The following is a 17178-nucleotide window of genomic DNA, read 5'->3' as shown; positions in this document are numbered from 1 at the left end:
CTCTCTGACTGTTTTGTGTATCACCATGGAAATTTAAAGGGTTGTTAAGCAAGTGTTTCTGAGTTCAGGACTATAAGTTTTGTAAGGTTTTGTTTTGAAATGAGCTTATGGGAAGCATCAGAATGGCATAGGGGTATTTTCAATTTAACATTGTGGAATGTGAAAAATCCATGCTGGTTATAGTATACAGCCACTCTTGTTGCTGTGTAATACAAGAACATTAAGCATGGCTCAACAGTACATGGGCAACCAGTGCAGATGTTTTAAGAATGGTTTTACGTGGTGTCAGCTATCAGAAGTTCCCCATCAGCCGGCTAGCTACTACATTCTGCATCAGCTGGAGATTGTTTTCCAAGTCTGAGGACATCCCCACATAGAGCATGTCAATAACTCAGACTTACTCATGTGTTTAATTCATTGGTCAGGTTATCTCTGTCCAGGAATGGCCATAGCTAGCAAATCACAAGACTGTGTAAAATACACTTTACACTTGGCAAATCTAATACATCCATCTGTCACACACATTTTGGTTTTTGCTGCTATGTGTGTTTTTATGAGAACATTGCACAGTGCCGCAATAGGGATGGTGGAAGAATTCATTTGATCCACTTTTTGCAGTCTGCCAACCCAATCAGCCACTCTCAAACTGGTTTGTGAATTTGAATGCAACTCCGAGTCAGATGACACACTTTCCTAGATATTGCAATGCAGTTTTGTGCACACAACAATGCTATTTTACAAAAAAAGAGATGTGTATAGAATGTGTATTTTATGAGTGAATGTATGAAAAAGCATTGAAAAATGATTAATGTACATTTGAAAAGTATATGCTTTACACCAAAAATGTACAAATTGTTTACAATTTAGGTGTGGCCTTTTTGTGCATTCTTTGAAAAAAATGCACACAAAATTGGATGGAATGGCCCTATGACTGAACACCAGTGAGACTGAAATGGGATGGAACTAAGCTTCCCACTCTGTCTGTGCTTATTCTCCATGGCTACTGAAATTTTCATGGGGATTTTGAAGTATTTCCATTTTGAAAAACCTGGGTGAATTTGCAGATTTTATACCATCTGGAAACACAGTCCCAGGCACCTTTGCTTGATGTCAGTCATCATAAGCTTCTGTGCCTCTTGCCGTCCCCACGAGAAGGATTAAAGGACCAGAGGCAACTTCTGCTGACATGTGATGGATATGTTTCCTTCTGTAATATCTCATAGGAAGCGTAATTCCAAAATGGAATTATCTTTCCCTGTAATTATCCAATTAAGCATGATCACACTCTACTTCTTCTTCAAGACCCAAGAGAGCTGCTGTAATCACCAGCAATACTACAGGACAGAAAGAGGCTATAAATATCCCCTGTACCATCCCAAGCTAGGACTAGAAGAGGTCAGGACTCTTGTCGGCCTGATCACTGATACTTTGTACTGTGCTCTTTGAGCTGCATAGAAACCAAATGAGTGGCCATTGAAATCCAGCTCCATAACTCATCATAGGATTCAGTGAAGCATTGTGAGGGAACAGATGAATTGGTGTGCAGAAAGAATTGTTTCATGGAAGTTAATGGCATTTGTCATGTTGGTACTGGTGTTTTTTCCTCAGGTGGTGTCCAAGGATCCTCACATCAAATGCCGCATCTGTGACCCTCTTCCTATTCTTCACAAATATTATCAGTCAGGAGATGTCATCATTGCTGGTATTATGTCTCATATATACAGATTTTCCAATTCGATAACTTTCAGAAAATGCCCCTCTAATGACCTCTTTGATGACACTCTGTAAGAATTTTATTTTATTTATTTATTTAAAAGAACACATACCATATATTTGTGTGGGAAATATTCCCACTTCTAACTTAGCTGGACCCAGAGACAATGGCAGATTCAGAGCTAATATTCATATTAATAATTCCCCTCAACCAAATGGAGCACAATTAAATCTGATACACATGGAATAATCATCCATTTGTCTATTCATGATGGGCCCACCATCATGGTAGCTGATAGAAACCAGAACACTTTTGGTGCTACGCTAAAACATCTCCAGCCATAAAACCATAAACTTCATGCTTATCTCCAAGACATAAAATCTCAGAGTGACTACCATCAATTAGGAACAATTAAATCATACTGGTAATAAGGCCATTAATTACCTATATTGTAAATTGTTCGGTGGTTTCACTTAGATGGACAATTGTTTGTATAAACACTGGAAAAAATGCCTAAACTGACAATTTCTTAGTATGTTCAGATGTATATCTTCCCATGACTGAATATGTTATTCCGTAGCTGAAATTTATTGTATTTCTTTCATGTATTCAGATATATTGAGGAATGTACCATCTTGTTATACTTAAGAATAGTTAATTTTTCTCTGACAGTTGTGATAAGCAGCAGTTAAGCTAGGAATGTTTCATAAATCTCTGATCTTCAAAGGAAAATTTAGTATAAATACCCCTGCATTTTAGCATCAAAGTCTTCTCCTAGGAGAGGCTCACTAATGCTTGCATCCTCAGATAGTCTTGAAAGATCAAGGTAACTAAGTGAGGCACCTCAGCTGTGCATCAAATAGGTTGTATCAATGTGTTATATCTATGCTATATATCAGGATTTTATATCTGTTATGCTTTAAGCTATGTAATGTCTTCACTTGCCTTTATTTTGATTCCATGCTGGTTAATTTTTATTCTATTTTATGGAACGTTTACATAATTCAATAAGTAAAGGAAACTTACTTAACTGATCTTATCTGTCTGAACACTTGTTCCCAAATCCTACATTTTCTGTGTGCTAATACGAGGATGGAGAGCTTACTCTCTCCCCTTTGACGTGATATCTACTTTAGGGAAAGCTAGGATGCAGCTTAACTGCCAGACACATGGCCTGCTGCGCAGGCAGCACACTCAGACTTCTACCCTGAAAAGAATAAATCTGTTACACTTGCTTTAATGATTCTTAGAGACAGGTCTGTCCCATAGATTGGTATGTGTTCCAGTAGATGAGTGGAGTTCACTACTAATGCTTCTTTCCCTTTCTTTTATAAATGGCATCCTTTCTCCACCTATACTGTATGTCACATTATTTATTTATTTATTATTTGATTTATATCCCGCCCTTCCTCCGAGCAGGAGCCCAGGGTGGCAAACAAAAAAGGCTAAAAACACTTTAAAACATAAAACAGACCTTAAAATATATTAAAACAAAACAACGTTAATTTTTTTTTTAAAAAAAACCTTTTAAAACATCTTTAAAAAAGGGTTAAAAACATATTGTTAACAAAAGCATATCAAAAGCAATTCCAACACAGACACAGACTGGGATAGGTCTCAACTTAAAAGGCTTGTTGAAAGAGGAAAGTCTTCAAAAGGTGCTGAAAAGATAACAGAGATGGCGCCTGTCTAATGTTTAAGGGTAGGGAATTCCACAGGGCAGGTGCCATCACACTAAAGGTCCATTCCCTATATTGGGCAGCATGAACCTCCTGATAACATGGTATCTGCAGGAGGCCCTCACCTGCAGAGCACAATGATCAACTGGGTATATAAGGGGTAAGACGGTCTTCAGGTATCCTGGTCCTGAGCTGTATAGGGCTTTATACACCAAAACCAGAACCTTGAACTTGGCCCGGTAGCAAATGGGTAGCCGTTGCAATTCTTTCAGCATCAGGGTGACATGTTGGTGATACCCTGCCCAAGGGAGCAGTCTTGCTGCTGCATTTTGCACCAACTGCAGCTTCCAGACCAACCTCAAGGGCAGCCCCACAAAGAGCACATTACAGTAATCCAACCTGGAGGTTACCTGTGCATGGACAATAGTGGTCAGGCTATCCTGGTCCAGAAATGGCCACAGCTGTCTTACCAGCCAAAGCTGGTAAAAGGCACTCCTAGGCACTGAGGTCACCTAGGCCTCTAGTGACAAAGATGGAACCAGGAGCACCCCCAGACTACGGACCTGCTCTTTCGGAGGAAGTGCGACCCCATCCAAAGCAGGCAACTGACCAATTACCCAACTTGGGAACCATCAACTCAAAGTGCCTCCATCTTGCTAGGATTCAGACTCAGTTTATTGGCCCTCATCCAGCCCACCACCGAGTCCAGGCAGTGGTCCAGGGCTTGCACGGCCTCTCGCAATCCAGTTCTTATGGAGAAATAGAGCTGGGTATCATTAGCATACTGCTGAAACCTCACCCCAAAGCTCCTTATGACCGCTCCCAAGGGCTTCATATAGATGTTAAACAGCATGGGGGACAAGTTGGTACCCTGCAGCACCCCACAGCACAACTTCCAGGGGGCCGAAAGACAGTAACCCAATGCTATCCTTTGAGAATGACCCTGGAGATAAAATTGGAACCACTGTAAAACAGTGCCTCCAATACCCATCACACCAAGTTGGCCCAGAAGGATACCATGGTCAATGGTATGAAAAGCTGCTGAGAGATCACGTAAGAATAACAGGGTAGCACTCCCCCTGTCCTTCTCCCGATAAAAGTCATCCATCAGTCCCATAACCAGGCCTGAACCCAGACTGGAAATGGTCAAGATAATCTGTTTCATCCAAGAGTACTTGCAGTTGCTGCACCACAACCCTCTCAATCACCTTCCCTAAAAAAGGGAGTATTTGCAACCAGTAGGTAGTTGTCACAAACCAATGGGTCCAGGGTGGGCTTTTTCAGGAGTGGTCAGATCACCACCTCTTTCAATCAATTAATCATGATCATGGTAATCAAAATGTATTCTTTTTCTTTTTAGCAATCCCAGTATCACAGGCTTTCTTCTGGAACAGTTCTCTCATTATAAGGAGCAAGGAAATGGTCGTTTGGGGTAGATAGGTAGCCAGCCCCTACATTACTCATATAATTAACACATTACTCATGTGTTAGAGCAGAGTGTAGCCCTTTTGAGGGCTTGAAAACAGAAAATTTCTAAGAATCTTTTTTTTAAAATGCTAATAGGCTTTTGGTCCAGAATATTCCTCTGTGATCAAATTTTTGACATTGTCTTAATAGTTGCTGATTGTTTGCCTTTGATTGTTTGTTGATGATCACAAATATCCCATTTCAGAAAATGGTCGAAGTGGAGAGATGTGGTCCATCTTTGGAGAAACACCTTAATTTCTTCCTATTCAATAAAACTCCTACACTTCATAAAGCCCATCTGTATGTTATTTGCAAAGGGATAGTCATGTTTCCACAAGAGTAACTGTGCTATGATTTTTGTGTAATCACCAATGACTTGCTCTTGAAAAAAGTCACTATGCTTACATTAAAGTTCTAACTGTCTTGTTGCAGACAGTATTTTTTTTGCATTTAATTGTCACTAAATTCTTAACTTCTGCATTTGTCCATGGTGTGTCTGTGTGCACGGACCAACTGAGTACTCCACTGTATGGTTCTTATGAAGTAGACTTGAGTTTAGGAAAGCTTTTGTGAATTAAGATACCTTCATTTGAAATGGCTCCCAACCAATCCTTTAAGTTAAGGCTTAAGACTTTTGAGAGGAGAAAGACTGATTTTAATTTATTCCCCAACTTATCTCATAGCTTCCGTAGTTTGCAGTCCAAATAACCCATTCCTCTTACCTAGCTGGGACAGGGAGAACCAGTGTGGTACCCTATAAATGCTGATGGATTTCAACTTCCATCAGCCCTGGCCAGCATGGCCAATGGACAGGAGAGTTGCAGTCCAACAGCATTTAGAGAGCAGCACATTGCCTATCTCTTGTCAGGTTATGGTCTAGAAACATGAGGTTGGATCCAGAGGAGCTTTTTTCATTGGGGGAAGCCCCTCTGGATCTGCCCCAAGCACATCAGTTGGAGGAAATGTGAAATCCAATCCATATTCAAACAAACAAACTTGTGATTGGGCCCATTCTTTTCACTAGCTTTTCACGCTTGCCCAATTTTGAGGCAAAAAAGATGAATGAACGGGAGAAACAGTGAGCCAAATCAAACTGTTGAGACATGGCAAGGTGTACCAAATTCTGAAATAATAATAAAGAAAAGGGACAATGTTGAATTCTGGACACATTGGTCCCATTTTGGAAACCAGCACAAAGTAATTAAAATATCTAAAATCAGAAAGGAATGCTACTATCCAACAAAGAAATTTGGATGAGAAGAATTTCAGAGATATTCCTCAGAAACCTTGAAAACAATAATAGCATTGTGCTGAAGAAAAAGATGAATAACATTCATGCATGTGATAACATTTCTTCATACTTAATCTATTCAGTACACTATATTTGCTAACCATGCACTGAAATGAAGTGGACACACCATATTTTGAAGCAAATGCACTGTGACACTGTATGTAACTCTAATTACAGGTTTATGATTCAGATCTACCAGCATATCCTGGCCTTGGTATTTGCAGTAGAGGAGATAAATGAAAATCCCCAGATTTTACCCAACATCACCCTGGGCTTCCATATCTATAATAGCTATTTTATTCCAAGATGGACCTATCAAGCCTCATTGGAACTCTTCTCTACACAGGACAGATTCATCCCTAACTACAAATGTGGTAGTATCAACAATCCAGTAGCAGTCATTGGGGGACCTACCTATGATGTCTGTTTCCACATGGCAACCATCCTGAGCATGTACAAGATTTCACAGGTAAGGCATGTGCATGAAACGTGAGCATTTAGCAAACCATTTTGCTTTTTAGATGTGGGCTTGTGCTTCAAAGATAGAAATTGTTTTGCTAGAAACAAGGGCACACCCTGCTTTAGGAATGCTTCTAAAAGTTCAAACACTCATCAAGAAAATACATCACACAAAATACTTTATGGGTACTCCTGTATACTGTATACTCCTGTATATATATATATGCATGTATGTATGTATGTATAGTCTCTGATATGCATATGCTTATGAACAGAGCATATTTATTTATTTAAAAGAATTTAGGAACATTATACTGAGTCAGACCACTGGTCCATTTAGTTCATTATCTTCTACAGTGACTGACAGTGGCTCTCCAGCATTTCAGACATAGTTCTCTTCCAGTTCCATTTGGAGATGCTGGGGATTCAACTGGGACTTTCTGCATGTATGGAGCTATGGCCTTTCCCTAGTTTTAAATTCAGAAGCTTTTACTTCCTTGAAATGAACACATTCATTAAATCAGGGGCAGCTAAGATTGTGCCTTTGAAATTGCCTACAATTATGGCAATTGCCTACAATTGCCATAATCCCTGACCATTGGCCAGGGCTGGCTGGGGCTGATGGGAATTGGAGTTTATAACAACTAGAGGGTGCCATATTGGTTACCCCTGAATTGGACTGCCTTCAAGTCAATTCTGACATGGAGACCCAATGAATGGGGTTTTCATGGTAAGTGGTATTCAGAGGTGGTTAACCATTGCCTTCCTCTGAGGCTGAGAGGCCATGACTGGCCCAAGGTCACCCAGTGAGTTTCATGGCTGTGTGGGGATTCGAACCAGGTCATAGTCCAACACTCTAACTACTATGCCACACTGGCACTGGATTACAATAGTGTAGTGTGAGATGTGCCAGTGAAATCCCTCGGATTCTCCAATGCAGTATTCCACACAGTCATCCATTCCACCAATACAGCTCTTCCGGAGAAGATGCAATTAGTTCTCCACTGGTGTAATTGTGGAATAGGATTGCCTCCTCTATATTTTCCCCCACTGCTTCATTTTCCACCATTTTTTCAGTTCATTTATGGCTCTGCTCCAGTGATAAATAAGAAAACCAAGACTGTCCTATACCACCAGATGTTCCCAGATGTGGACCATCAGTATAAAGGAATTCTCCAGGTTCTGCTTCATTTCAGATGGATGTGGATTGGGCTGCTATCTGCACATGATGACAATGTAGAGAGGTTTGTAAACACTGTGGTTCCCATGTATGCCCAGAGAGGCATTTGCTTTGATTTCATGCTTAGAATACCCAGGATGTCTTATACCAATGACTTTGATGAGATTGTGAATGAGGGAATAGAAACAAACAATATTATCTTGAGAAGTACTGTTAATGTGATGATCATTCATGGTGAAATTGATACCATGGTAGTTTTGAGAACATTTCCTCGGTATTCAGAAGTTATGGGTATAGCAAAAGATAAAGTCTGGATTATGACATCTCAGATGGATTTCACATCAGTTTCTTTTGAAAGAGAATGGCACATAGACTTCCTTCATGGTGCTATCTCCCTTGCTGTTCATTCCAAGGAGGTGTTAGGATTCCAGCAATTTCTTCTGATGAGAAACCCTACTTTGGAAGAAGAATATAGTGTTACCAGGGCCTTCTGGGAAAAAGCATTTGAGTGTTCTTTCATGAATTCCATGGTAGACAGTCAAGATGGGAAAATCTGCAGTGGGGAGGAGAAGCTGGAGTCTCTACCTGCATCCGTTTTTGAAACAAGCATGACTGGTCACAGCTACAGTGTGTACAATGCAGTCTATGTGGTGGCACATGCTTTGCATGCCATGTATTCATCTAGATCCAAACACAGAGCAACAGCAGATATAGGAAGCATGAAGGATCTGAGTAAACAGCTGTGGAAGGTAATGTCCTCAGTCCTGGGCTCCTTCTTGGAGGAAGGGTGGAATAACAACAACAACAACCACAAATAAATAAACAAATAAATAAACAAATAAATAAACAAATAAATAAACAAATAACCAGACCAGAATGCTGGATTAGACCAAAGTTCTTCCTAGTGACTAGCAGAGCTTGGAAGATTACTTTAAAAAAGTAATAAATGACAGTTACTGTTACATGGCCCCCCAAAAGTAGTAATTACCGTTACAATTACAATTGCTCTGAAAGTAACTGATTACTTTACTTTTACTCAAAAGTAATTGCTACAATTACATTTTAGTTACTTTAAAAAATGCCTACAAGGTGCTGGCCTTGGCTGCTGCACATCTAAGTAGCCTAAAACAACATTAGAAATAAGCACACACAGAGGGTAGTAGAATGTTTCCCCCCCCCATAAGATTAACAGAATGGCATAGCAGAATCTCACATCCCCTCACCCCACCCCCAGCAATGATGATACCCCAACACACATATTTTTTGTATATATATATTGCCTCCAGCTCTTTTCTCCTTTCACTCCTGTCAATTTTTAAAGAATTGTTTTCTCCATGCCGTCTCGCTCTCCACCTCCTCCCTCATTGCCTCTTAAGCACCCATAGAGCATGAAGGAAGAACGCTGCACAGAAGCCCAATTTGAAGCACATGATTTTTATTCACAAATCAGAGGAGCAGAAGACTTCCTCTGCTCCCCCCCAAGTAATGTGCAAAAGTAATGCTGGAAACATTACAATTACTCCTCAAAAGTAATTAAGTTACTACTCGTTCTATTACCAGCAAAATGTAATGAAGTTACCCACTCGTTACTCAAAAAAGTAATAAATTACAAGTAATTTGTTACTTGTAACTAATTACTTCCAAGCTCTGGTGACTAGTATATGGAGACATAATGCCTCTGATCCTGAAGGATGTCTATAGCCATAATTTGTAGTTATTCAAAGTCTCCTCCTTCATGGATTTGTCTAATCCCCCCTTTAAAGCTGGAATTCACTATATCTCTGGGAGGAAAAAGAAAATCCAGGAGCTTTCTACCAAGACTGGATAACATTTAAGGCAGGGGTGGAGAGCCTTATGTTTAAAGTTTGAAGGTGGTCCTCCAGGCCTCTCTGTCTGGTCTTTGGAACTCTTCTAAGGCCATACCCCCCCTCTCCACGGGCCATATTCCTCACTTGCTCTTCTTGAGACGCCAAGTGTTTTGGCCCAGGTGAATGTGTAATCGAATTCTTGTTAATGCTTCTTGTTTGTCTGGATTTCTACCCAGCAGTGTGTGTGTGTGTCTGTGTTTGTGTGCATGTAAATGTCCCTACTGTACTAATGTAAAATTTACGTTAATTGCTCTACCTACCACAGTCAAGTGGCCCTTGGAAGTTTGCTCAGAAGGGAATGCAGCCCTTGGCCTGAATAATGTTTCCCACCCCTTATCTAAGAGTCAATTAACACATGATGTGAAACACATCACCTGGTATTGTGTGAATCTTTGGGAAACTGTATATAACAGTTACTTAGTGGGCTATGTCAGGGTTGGGATTGATGTTCATAGGGAGTTGTGTTAATTTTTTCTTTTTGCCAGAGGGAGATACCCACACACAGGAGAACTTCCCTACGCACTGTAGAACTGATTGATGTATCGCTCCCCAGCTCCTAATTGAAGGGTTTTTCTTTTTAAAAAAGTCAGGTGATGATGTCAGTGTCATTGTATTTCTATTCTCTATGCTGGTCCTGTTAAGACTTTCCACTTTTAAAATTAGTATTATGCACATTTATCTAGGGAAGTTCAGAATAAAGCTATCTGATCATATTATTTTGCATAGCTTCTCAATTGTTTCAGGGTTACTTCACAAGCATAGTTTGACTAGGCATGAACTTTGAGATAATTTCCCCTACACAAAGCAGCTCAGTGGCACTCACTTTATTATAATTTAGACCTCACATTTACTGTCTTGGGTGTTTTGATGAGTTGCGTTAAACAAAGAAAATGTGAAACATTTCACTCTGCTGTCTTCGTTCAATAAGGATGGATCCAGATTTAGTCATCCTTGAGAGCTATGCTTGGATAAAGTCATTGGAATCTTTCAGATTTCATTGATTCCAATGAGCCTGCAATGGATGATTGTAGCTGTAATTCGAAGTCCACTTGCCTTGGTGCAAATCTTATTGAAGTCAATATGATCTACTTCTGAGTAGACATGGCTTGGATTATGTTAGATTAAGAGAGCAAGTCTAATCCTCTGAGCAGTGCCGCTAGAGGGGATTAGGTTTTAGCAGAAGCATCCCTCCATTGTTCTCTGATGGGTTCTACCCACTCTCAACAGTCATAGAGGCCCCCACTGTGCCCACCAAAATCTTGGGTGGTCAAGAAGCTACTATTGGTATTATTCCCACCAGCGGAAGCCAATGGATGGCCCCCAAATGAGGTGTTACAGGTCAGAGATGGTCTGGCAGTGATCTGCTGGATCCATGGCTGGGTAATTTCCATGGCCTGAATGGGATCAATCTAGAGCTGGTGCAGAGAACAACAAGAAGAAAAATATCTGCCACAGCTTCTGCCATGGCTGGCAAGAGCTGGCAGGGCTGTGGAAGCAGTGGAGGATCTGCCACTCTGTGCCTTCCCAGCCCTTCTGAGAATTACTCTGCCCACCTGGCAGAGAAAACCCCAATGAACTGTATGCTTATAGCATGCCTTGTGTCTATTAGGACAGCCATCTTTCTCTGTACAATTTTCCTAGTAGTCTAAATGTATAGAAGTATTTGCAGCCCCAGCTGCTGGTGGGGTTGGCACTTCACAGCTGGCTGACGGATGGCAAGAAGGGGGTCGTGGCTGATGCGGAGTGCAATCTGTTGTTCTTCCCACTCCATTGCCTGAGATGCATAGCACATAGTGGTTCATGGTAGGGCCAGCTATGTGCTTTGCCTATTTACATTATTTTCATTTCCCCTCCAACCCTCTTGGCAGTAGAGTAGTGTTCAAGTTTCTTTTCACCATAATTCATTTGGCTTCTCTCTCTCTCTCTCTTTCTCTTCCCCAGCATCCTATTTTTAAAAAAGATTTAATTTTACCCCCGTGTCAGTTTCCTAGACTGACTTTTCTAGTCAGAATAGCTTCTAAATAAAATATAGCAACAATTTTTTCACCAAGAACAGAATGTAAACTGACTGCAGTTATATCCCTTTAGTATTACTTTTTTTTTTTTTTTTTTTCAATAATTTTTATTCAGATTTTCATAAAACATACAAGACAAAATCATAAAACATTCAAAGACAAAAAACAAAATCAAAAATAGTTAAACAAAAAGAAAAAAAGAAAAAAAAAACAAAAATAAAAAATAAAGAGTAAAATATTGACTTCCCATTTGTCAAAGATCAAATCAGTTATAAGTCTATAATATATAACAATCCTGTCTCTTAAGTCATATTATAAAATCACTTTCCTCCAGTAGTTATCTTACTTAATCATCAAATCTCATAAACATTACTTTATTCTTTCCACAAAAAGTCAAAGAGAGGTTTCAATTCTTTAAGAAATATATCTATCAATTTTTTTTTCCAGATAAGCATATCGATTAATCCATCTCATTACTAATTATGATAATCTTATTGTCATAACCATAGTCAAAATAAACATTTCAATTAATCCATCACATCAGAATCTGTTAGGTTCAATAATTTCAGTAGCCATTGTTCTATTATCTCTATTAGTTCCATTTTCCATCTTCCATCTTCAGTAGTCTTGTTAAGTCCAGTAATTTCAATATCCAATCTTCCATTATCAGTATTCCATAATAATCTTGCTGTCAAAGCCATAGTCATATAGTAAGAGTCTGATGGGGATTACCTCTATCCCAAATATTTTCTTGCCATCCATTCTGAATAGGTTGCTGAAATACTGCTGTAAAATCATATCTCTGTTCTTTTTTTCAAAATACACTGGGTCATCTCTTAAAAGTTTTTCCATTGTCACATGGCTGCAGATAATTCCATAGATTTTCTCTATATTGGGCTCCATCACATCATTCCAGTCCAGAAGATTATCCATGCCATTGATAACTTTATCTCTAGAATCTTCATTCATTTCTTCAGAGATAACATTGAGTTCCAAACAATAGATTTTATTTCTAAAGTCCATAGACTCCAAATCTTGTTCCTGTTCCACGTTGGTTCCAATCTCCGGGATCTCCTCTCTCACAGGGACCCCTATTCCAGTCTCCAGGGTCGCCTCTCTCACAGGGACCCCTGTTCCAATCTCCGGGGTCTCCTCTCTCACAGGGACCCCTTCCAGGGTCACCTCTCTCACAGGGACCCTTATATCTTTAATCTCCTGCTTCATTTTACTCAATTCAATTTTCATTATCTCAATCTCATCCATTATTTTCTGAAACATAGTTATTTCCAGATTTTCAGCCACTTTCTTAATTGCCATTTTAAAAGAAAAATATAGGAAAACCACTTCTTATTTCAGCAACAATTGGGTTAATACTCCAAACTTGGTGACATCACAGTATAAACAGAGCAGACAGCCTTATCTCTCCAATAGTTAAGTAAACAAAATGCAGTTCCCAGGATCGAAACAATTAATGGCAATCGTCAAGAAACAGATTCGTCAAAATAAAATAGACCAAAAAGAGAGTAGTCTCAAAACAGTATAATATTTTTCAAAATAAAAATCTGGAATAGAAATCCCTCTTCTGTGTATATCTTTAGAATGCAAATCCAGGACAGCTTTTTGCAACAAAAACAGAGATAAGCTATTAATTAGTGCGTAGCAGAGAGAAGTTATGGCTCCCCAGTGAGATGTCAAAAACTGATCAATCTGGCAAATCTCTTTTAAACAGCAACAATTTAAGTCAAGTAAAAGAAAAATATAGAAAGAAGGGTGCTTGCCTGTTAATGCGTTCTCTCTTAGAAGATAAGGTGAACGTTCGCTTTATCAGATAGAGCTTGCTGTTAAAAATCCGTCCCACCTTCGTCGGCTGGACCTCGTCCCATAAATTAATGAGATCTGGTCGTCCCAACAAAAATAGGCTTTGAGGTTAATCTCTTCGTTTCTCCCTACCCGGGAGAAGTTTAATCAGTCAAAAAAAAAAGAAAAAACTGACTGATATATCTGAATAAGCTTCTTTTGAGGCAGGAGCCCGTCTCAAAAGCAGGCACAGGCTAAGTCACCCTTCCCGGAAGTCTATCCCTTTAGTATTACTGTTGTTATTTGTCTGTTTTTAAATGTGTGATTGCTACTGTTACATCTGTTACTATTTCAGCTATTCAAATAGTTCGTTAGTCATTTCTCGTAAGTAGAAAAGATCACCAGTCTATTACATCTTGAAAATAAAATCTCATCTTTCCCCCCTCAACGTAGCTTAACCACTTTGTGAAAAGCATCTCATTTAACAATAGCGCTGGGGAAAAAATGTCTTTCAATGAAAATGGAGAGATAGCGGCTGGATTTGATATTATAAACTGGGTCACATTCCCAAATCAGTCTTTTCATAGAGTCAAAGTTGGAAAGATTGACCCCATGGCTCCCCAAGAAGAAGTGTTCAACATTTGCGAGGAAGCCATCATGTGGCCTAGGAGGTTTAACCAGGTAACATCCAATCATTTATTTGTGGTCTATCCAGTAGTCACTTCTACACCGGTTCACAGTTTAGACACTGACATAGCTCCAGATGGACTGCTTTTCTGGAATCCTAACATCAGTTCAAGGTATTTGCCCATGAAGTCCAGAATAAGGAGATGTGAGACAAGGTTTGGAGTTCAATAACAGTCAAAAAATTTTAAATAGTCAAAACTGACTGCAACCAAATGAGATCTATCAATCCCTTCTCCAAAGGATCTATCAATCCCTCCTCCAAATATTAACTCCTTGGAGTGGAGCACTTGATACACCACCACATCATTCCCCACCTGGGTGAACCCATCCTGGCCCTGAGCCCTGGAGTAGTTGTCATGACTCTTCCTGGCTCTCCATGGTCCACAGAAGAGGCCTGGCCAAATCTCCAACCCTTGGAACAATTAGGTTTCCGTGGATGGAGCAATCAGGTTATATGTTTTTGGCTGTCCCTGAGCTAAAGTGCCCTGAGTGGCAGGTGCTCACTAATATTATTTCACCCTTTTGTCCCTTTTACAATGATCACCCTGACAGCAGTGGCTTCCTGAAACAACTTGGCCAATTGAAATATCACAGAGCTGACTAATCAAAGGGGGCTGCTAACACTGAAGTGTGATAAGGAAATCCCAGTATCAAACAGCTTCTGTCCCCCATTAGTTGGCTTATATGCAATTGCTGAAGAGGTTTCAGTAATACAGTGAGTGGTTGATATACAAGCATGCAAAAGAGGAAACATTCCTCTCTTTCATGTGTGGACAGGCGCAGCCCCTTTCTCTTTGCAATGACAACTGCCTTTTGGGATATCATAAGGCAAAGAAGGAACAGAAGCCATTTTGCTGCTATGACTGCATTCCATGTCCAGAAGGGAAGATTTCCAACTGGACAGGTAAGGTATTTCATGAACAGAGCAATACGAAGTGAATCAAACACATTTACAATACGGCATTCAGATATTCATTTCTGTTTCTTTGGGAACATTTTTCAGGATTCAGTTATGGTTGTGGTTGCTTATATATGCGTGCTATCTGACATAAATACTAATAACAATCCTGTTAGACATACTGTAGAAAAGGAATTAGGACTCCCATATAGTGGAGATATATGCCTGACTGGGGAAACCCTCAGTTTTGTATAACTAACAATGACCGTTAGAAATGTAAGGGGGCAGTATGTCAAAACAGCACGATGAAGACAGAGTATGCTAAGAGCCCATGAAATGTACTCTGACATCCTGGAAGAGGTGTAACAGAAATCAAGATGAGAACCAAATGGAGTGTCCTGAACAGGAACTCTCTACAATTCAAGGCACATAAGGCTGTTATGTGTATAATCCTTGCTTTTCTTTTTCAGACATGGATGACTGCTTTCAGTGTCCACAAGATCATTACCCAAACATGGAACAGGATTCATGCATTCCTAAGAATGTAAGTTTCTTATCTTATGAAGAACCTTTGGGGATTGCTCTGACCAGTTCTGCTCTTTCCTTTTCTCTCATCACAACTTTGGTGCTTTGGACCTTCATTAAGCACCGGGACACTCCCATAGTCAAAGCCAACAACCGGAACCTCACCTACGCTCTCCTTATCTCCCTCTTGCTCTCCTTCCTTTGCGCTTTGCTATTCATTGGCCGACCTGAGAAAGAGACATGTCTCCTTCGACAAACAGCTTTTGGAATAATCTTTTCAGTAGCAGTTTCTTGCGTGTTGGCCAAGACTATCATTGTGGTTCTCGCTTTCATGGTCACTAAACCAGGGTCCAGCATGAAGAAATGGGTGGGGAAACAACAAGCTACCTCAATTGTTCTTTCCTGCTCCTTTATTCAAGCTACTCTTTGTAGCTTATGGCTGGCAACTTCTCCCCCATTCCCAGATTTTGATGTGCAGTCAATGAATACAGAAATTGTTCTGGAATGTAATGAAGGGTCTGTCACCATGTTCTACTGTGTCTTGGGCTACATGGGCTTGTTAGCCACTGTCAGTTTCACTGTGGCCTTCCTAGCCAGGAAGTTACCTGATAGTTTTAATGAAGCCAAGTTTATCACCTTCAGCATGTTGGTGTTTTGCAGTGTTTGGTTGTCCTTTGTTCCAACATACTTGAGCACCAAAGGAAAATACACTGTGGCTGTGGAGATCTTCTCCATCTTGGCCTCTAGTGCTGGGTTACTGGGCTGTATATTTTCCCCAAAATGTTATATTATTGTGGGGAAGCCTGAACTGAACAACAGGGAGCAGCTAAGAAGAAGAACGAATTGACACGTTGGGAATTTTGTGACCTTCATCCATCTAAAGTAGTCATGAGAAAGCAATGGGATTTAAGCTGGTTACAACTAACTCCTCTGACTGACATTTAATTTGAAGTCATTATTTCATATTTTAACCAAAAATGGGGTCTATGTTACTGTTGCATTATTTATTCTCTCATTAGTATAAAATAGTGAAAAACCATGGGCTTAATGTAAGAGTAATCCCATTCAAATGTGTGATATATTTTTGTTAAATTCACCTCACAAAATGAAAAGTAAACTGACAAGATGGAACCTCCCCCCAGACATGTTGTTTCATTTTTCTGCCACCTCTATAAAAGTACTTAACAAATGTTGTGAAAATGTGTTACGCTGAATAGATGGCAATTATAAGGTAAGCCCTCCCTAGGAAGTGAAAGTCATTGAACCTATTGCAGTGGTAAAAGATCTTCTGACTTTTTAGTTATACTTTTTTTTCTCAGCACATATTTGCACTAGCATTGTTTTTTCTCTGTCTGCCTGTATGAAAACCAAAATGTGTTAGTCTGCATATATGAGAGCAAACTGAGTGGACTGATGTGGATAGGGACATAGCTATCTATCAGATTTTATCCTTCTCTGAATATGCAACATAGTTTTCTCCAGCTGAAATCCATCAAACTGTGTTGCTGAGTTTTCCCATTCTCTCCTGGTGCTTTAATGAAGTTCTTTCAGTGGAGCCATTAAATGGCAAAATGAAGTTCGGCCATAAATACTGATCA

The 17178-nt window shown here is 39.8% G+C and overlaps 1 protein-coding gene across 1 annotated transcript; it reads left to right on the top strand.

Moving 5' to 3' along the window:
* Positions 1-1275: 1275 nt before the first annotated feature.
* Positions 1276-16427, top strand: LOC133367336 (vomeronasal type-2 receptor 26-like). The gene is made up of 7 exons (XM_061591438.1): positions 1276-1395; positions 1609-1784; positions 6443-6620; positions 7688-8539; positions 13924-14151; positions 14935-15061; positions 15526-16427. The coding sequence occupies exons 1-7, from the start codon at positions 1276-1278 to the stop codon at positions 16425-16427; spliced, it is 2583 nt and encodes an 860-aa protein (XP_061447422.1).
* Positions 16428-17178: the final 751 nt, after the last annotated feature.

The sequence above is a fragment of the Rhineura floridana genome, chromosome 11, assembly GCF_030035675.1.
Source record: "Rhineura floridana isolate rRhiFlo1 chromosome 11, rRhiFlo1.hap2, whole genome shotgun sequence".
Taxonomy (NCBI): Eukaryota; Metazoa; Chordata; class Lepidosauria; order Squamata; family Rhineuridae; genus Rhineura; species Rhineura floridana.
Note: the sequence above shows the minus strand (reverse complement) of the source record. Positions and strands in the feature narration are given on the sequence as shown.

Excerpts from the sequence above, each read along its gene's own strand:
- LOC133367336 (XM_061591438.1), top strand. The coding sequence starts at position 1,276 with ATGATCACACTCTACTTCTTCTTCAAGACCCAAGAGAGCTGCTGTAAT. Across the intron at positions 1,785-6,442 it reads GACCTCTTTGATGACACTCT|CTATTTTATTCCAAGATGGA; the intron begins GTAAGAATTTTA and ends TATCTATAATAG. Across the intron at positions 14,152-14,934 it reads GGCCTAGGAGGTTTAACCAG|GCGCAGCCCCTTTCTCTTTG; the intron begins GTAACATCCAAT and ends ATGTGTGGACAG.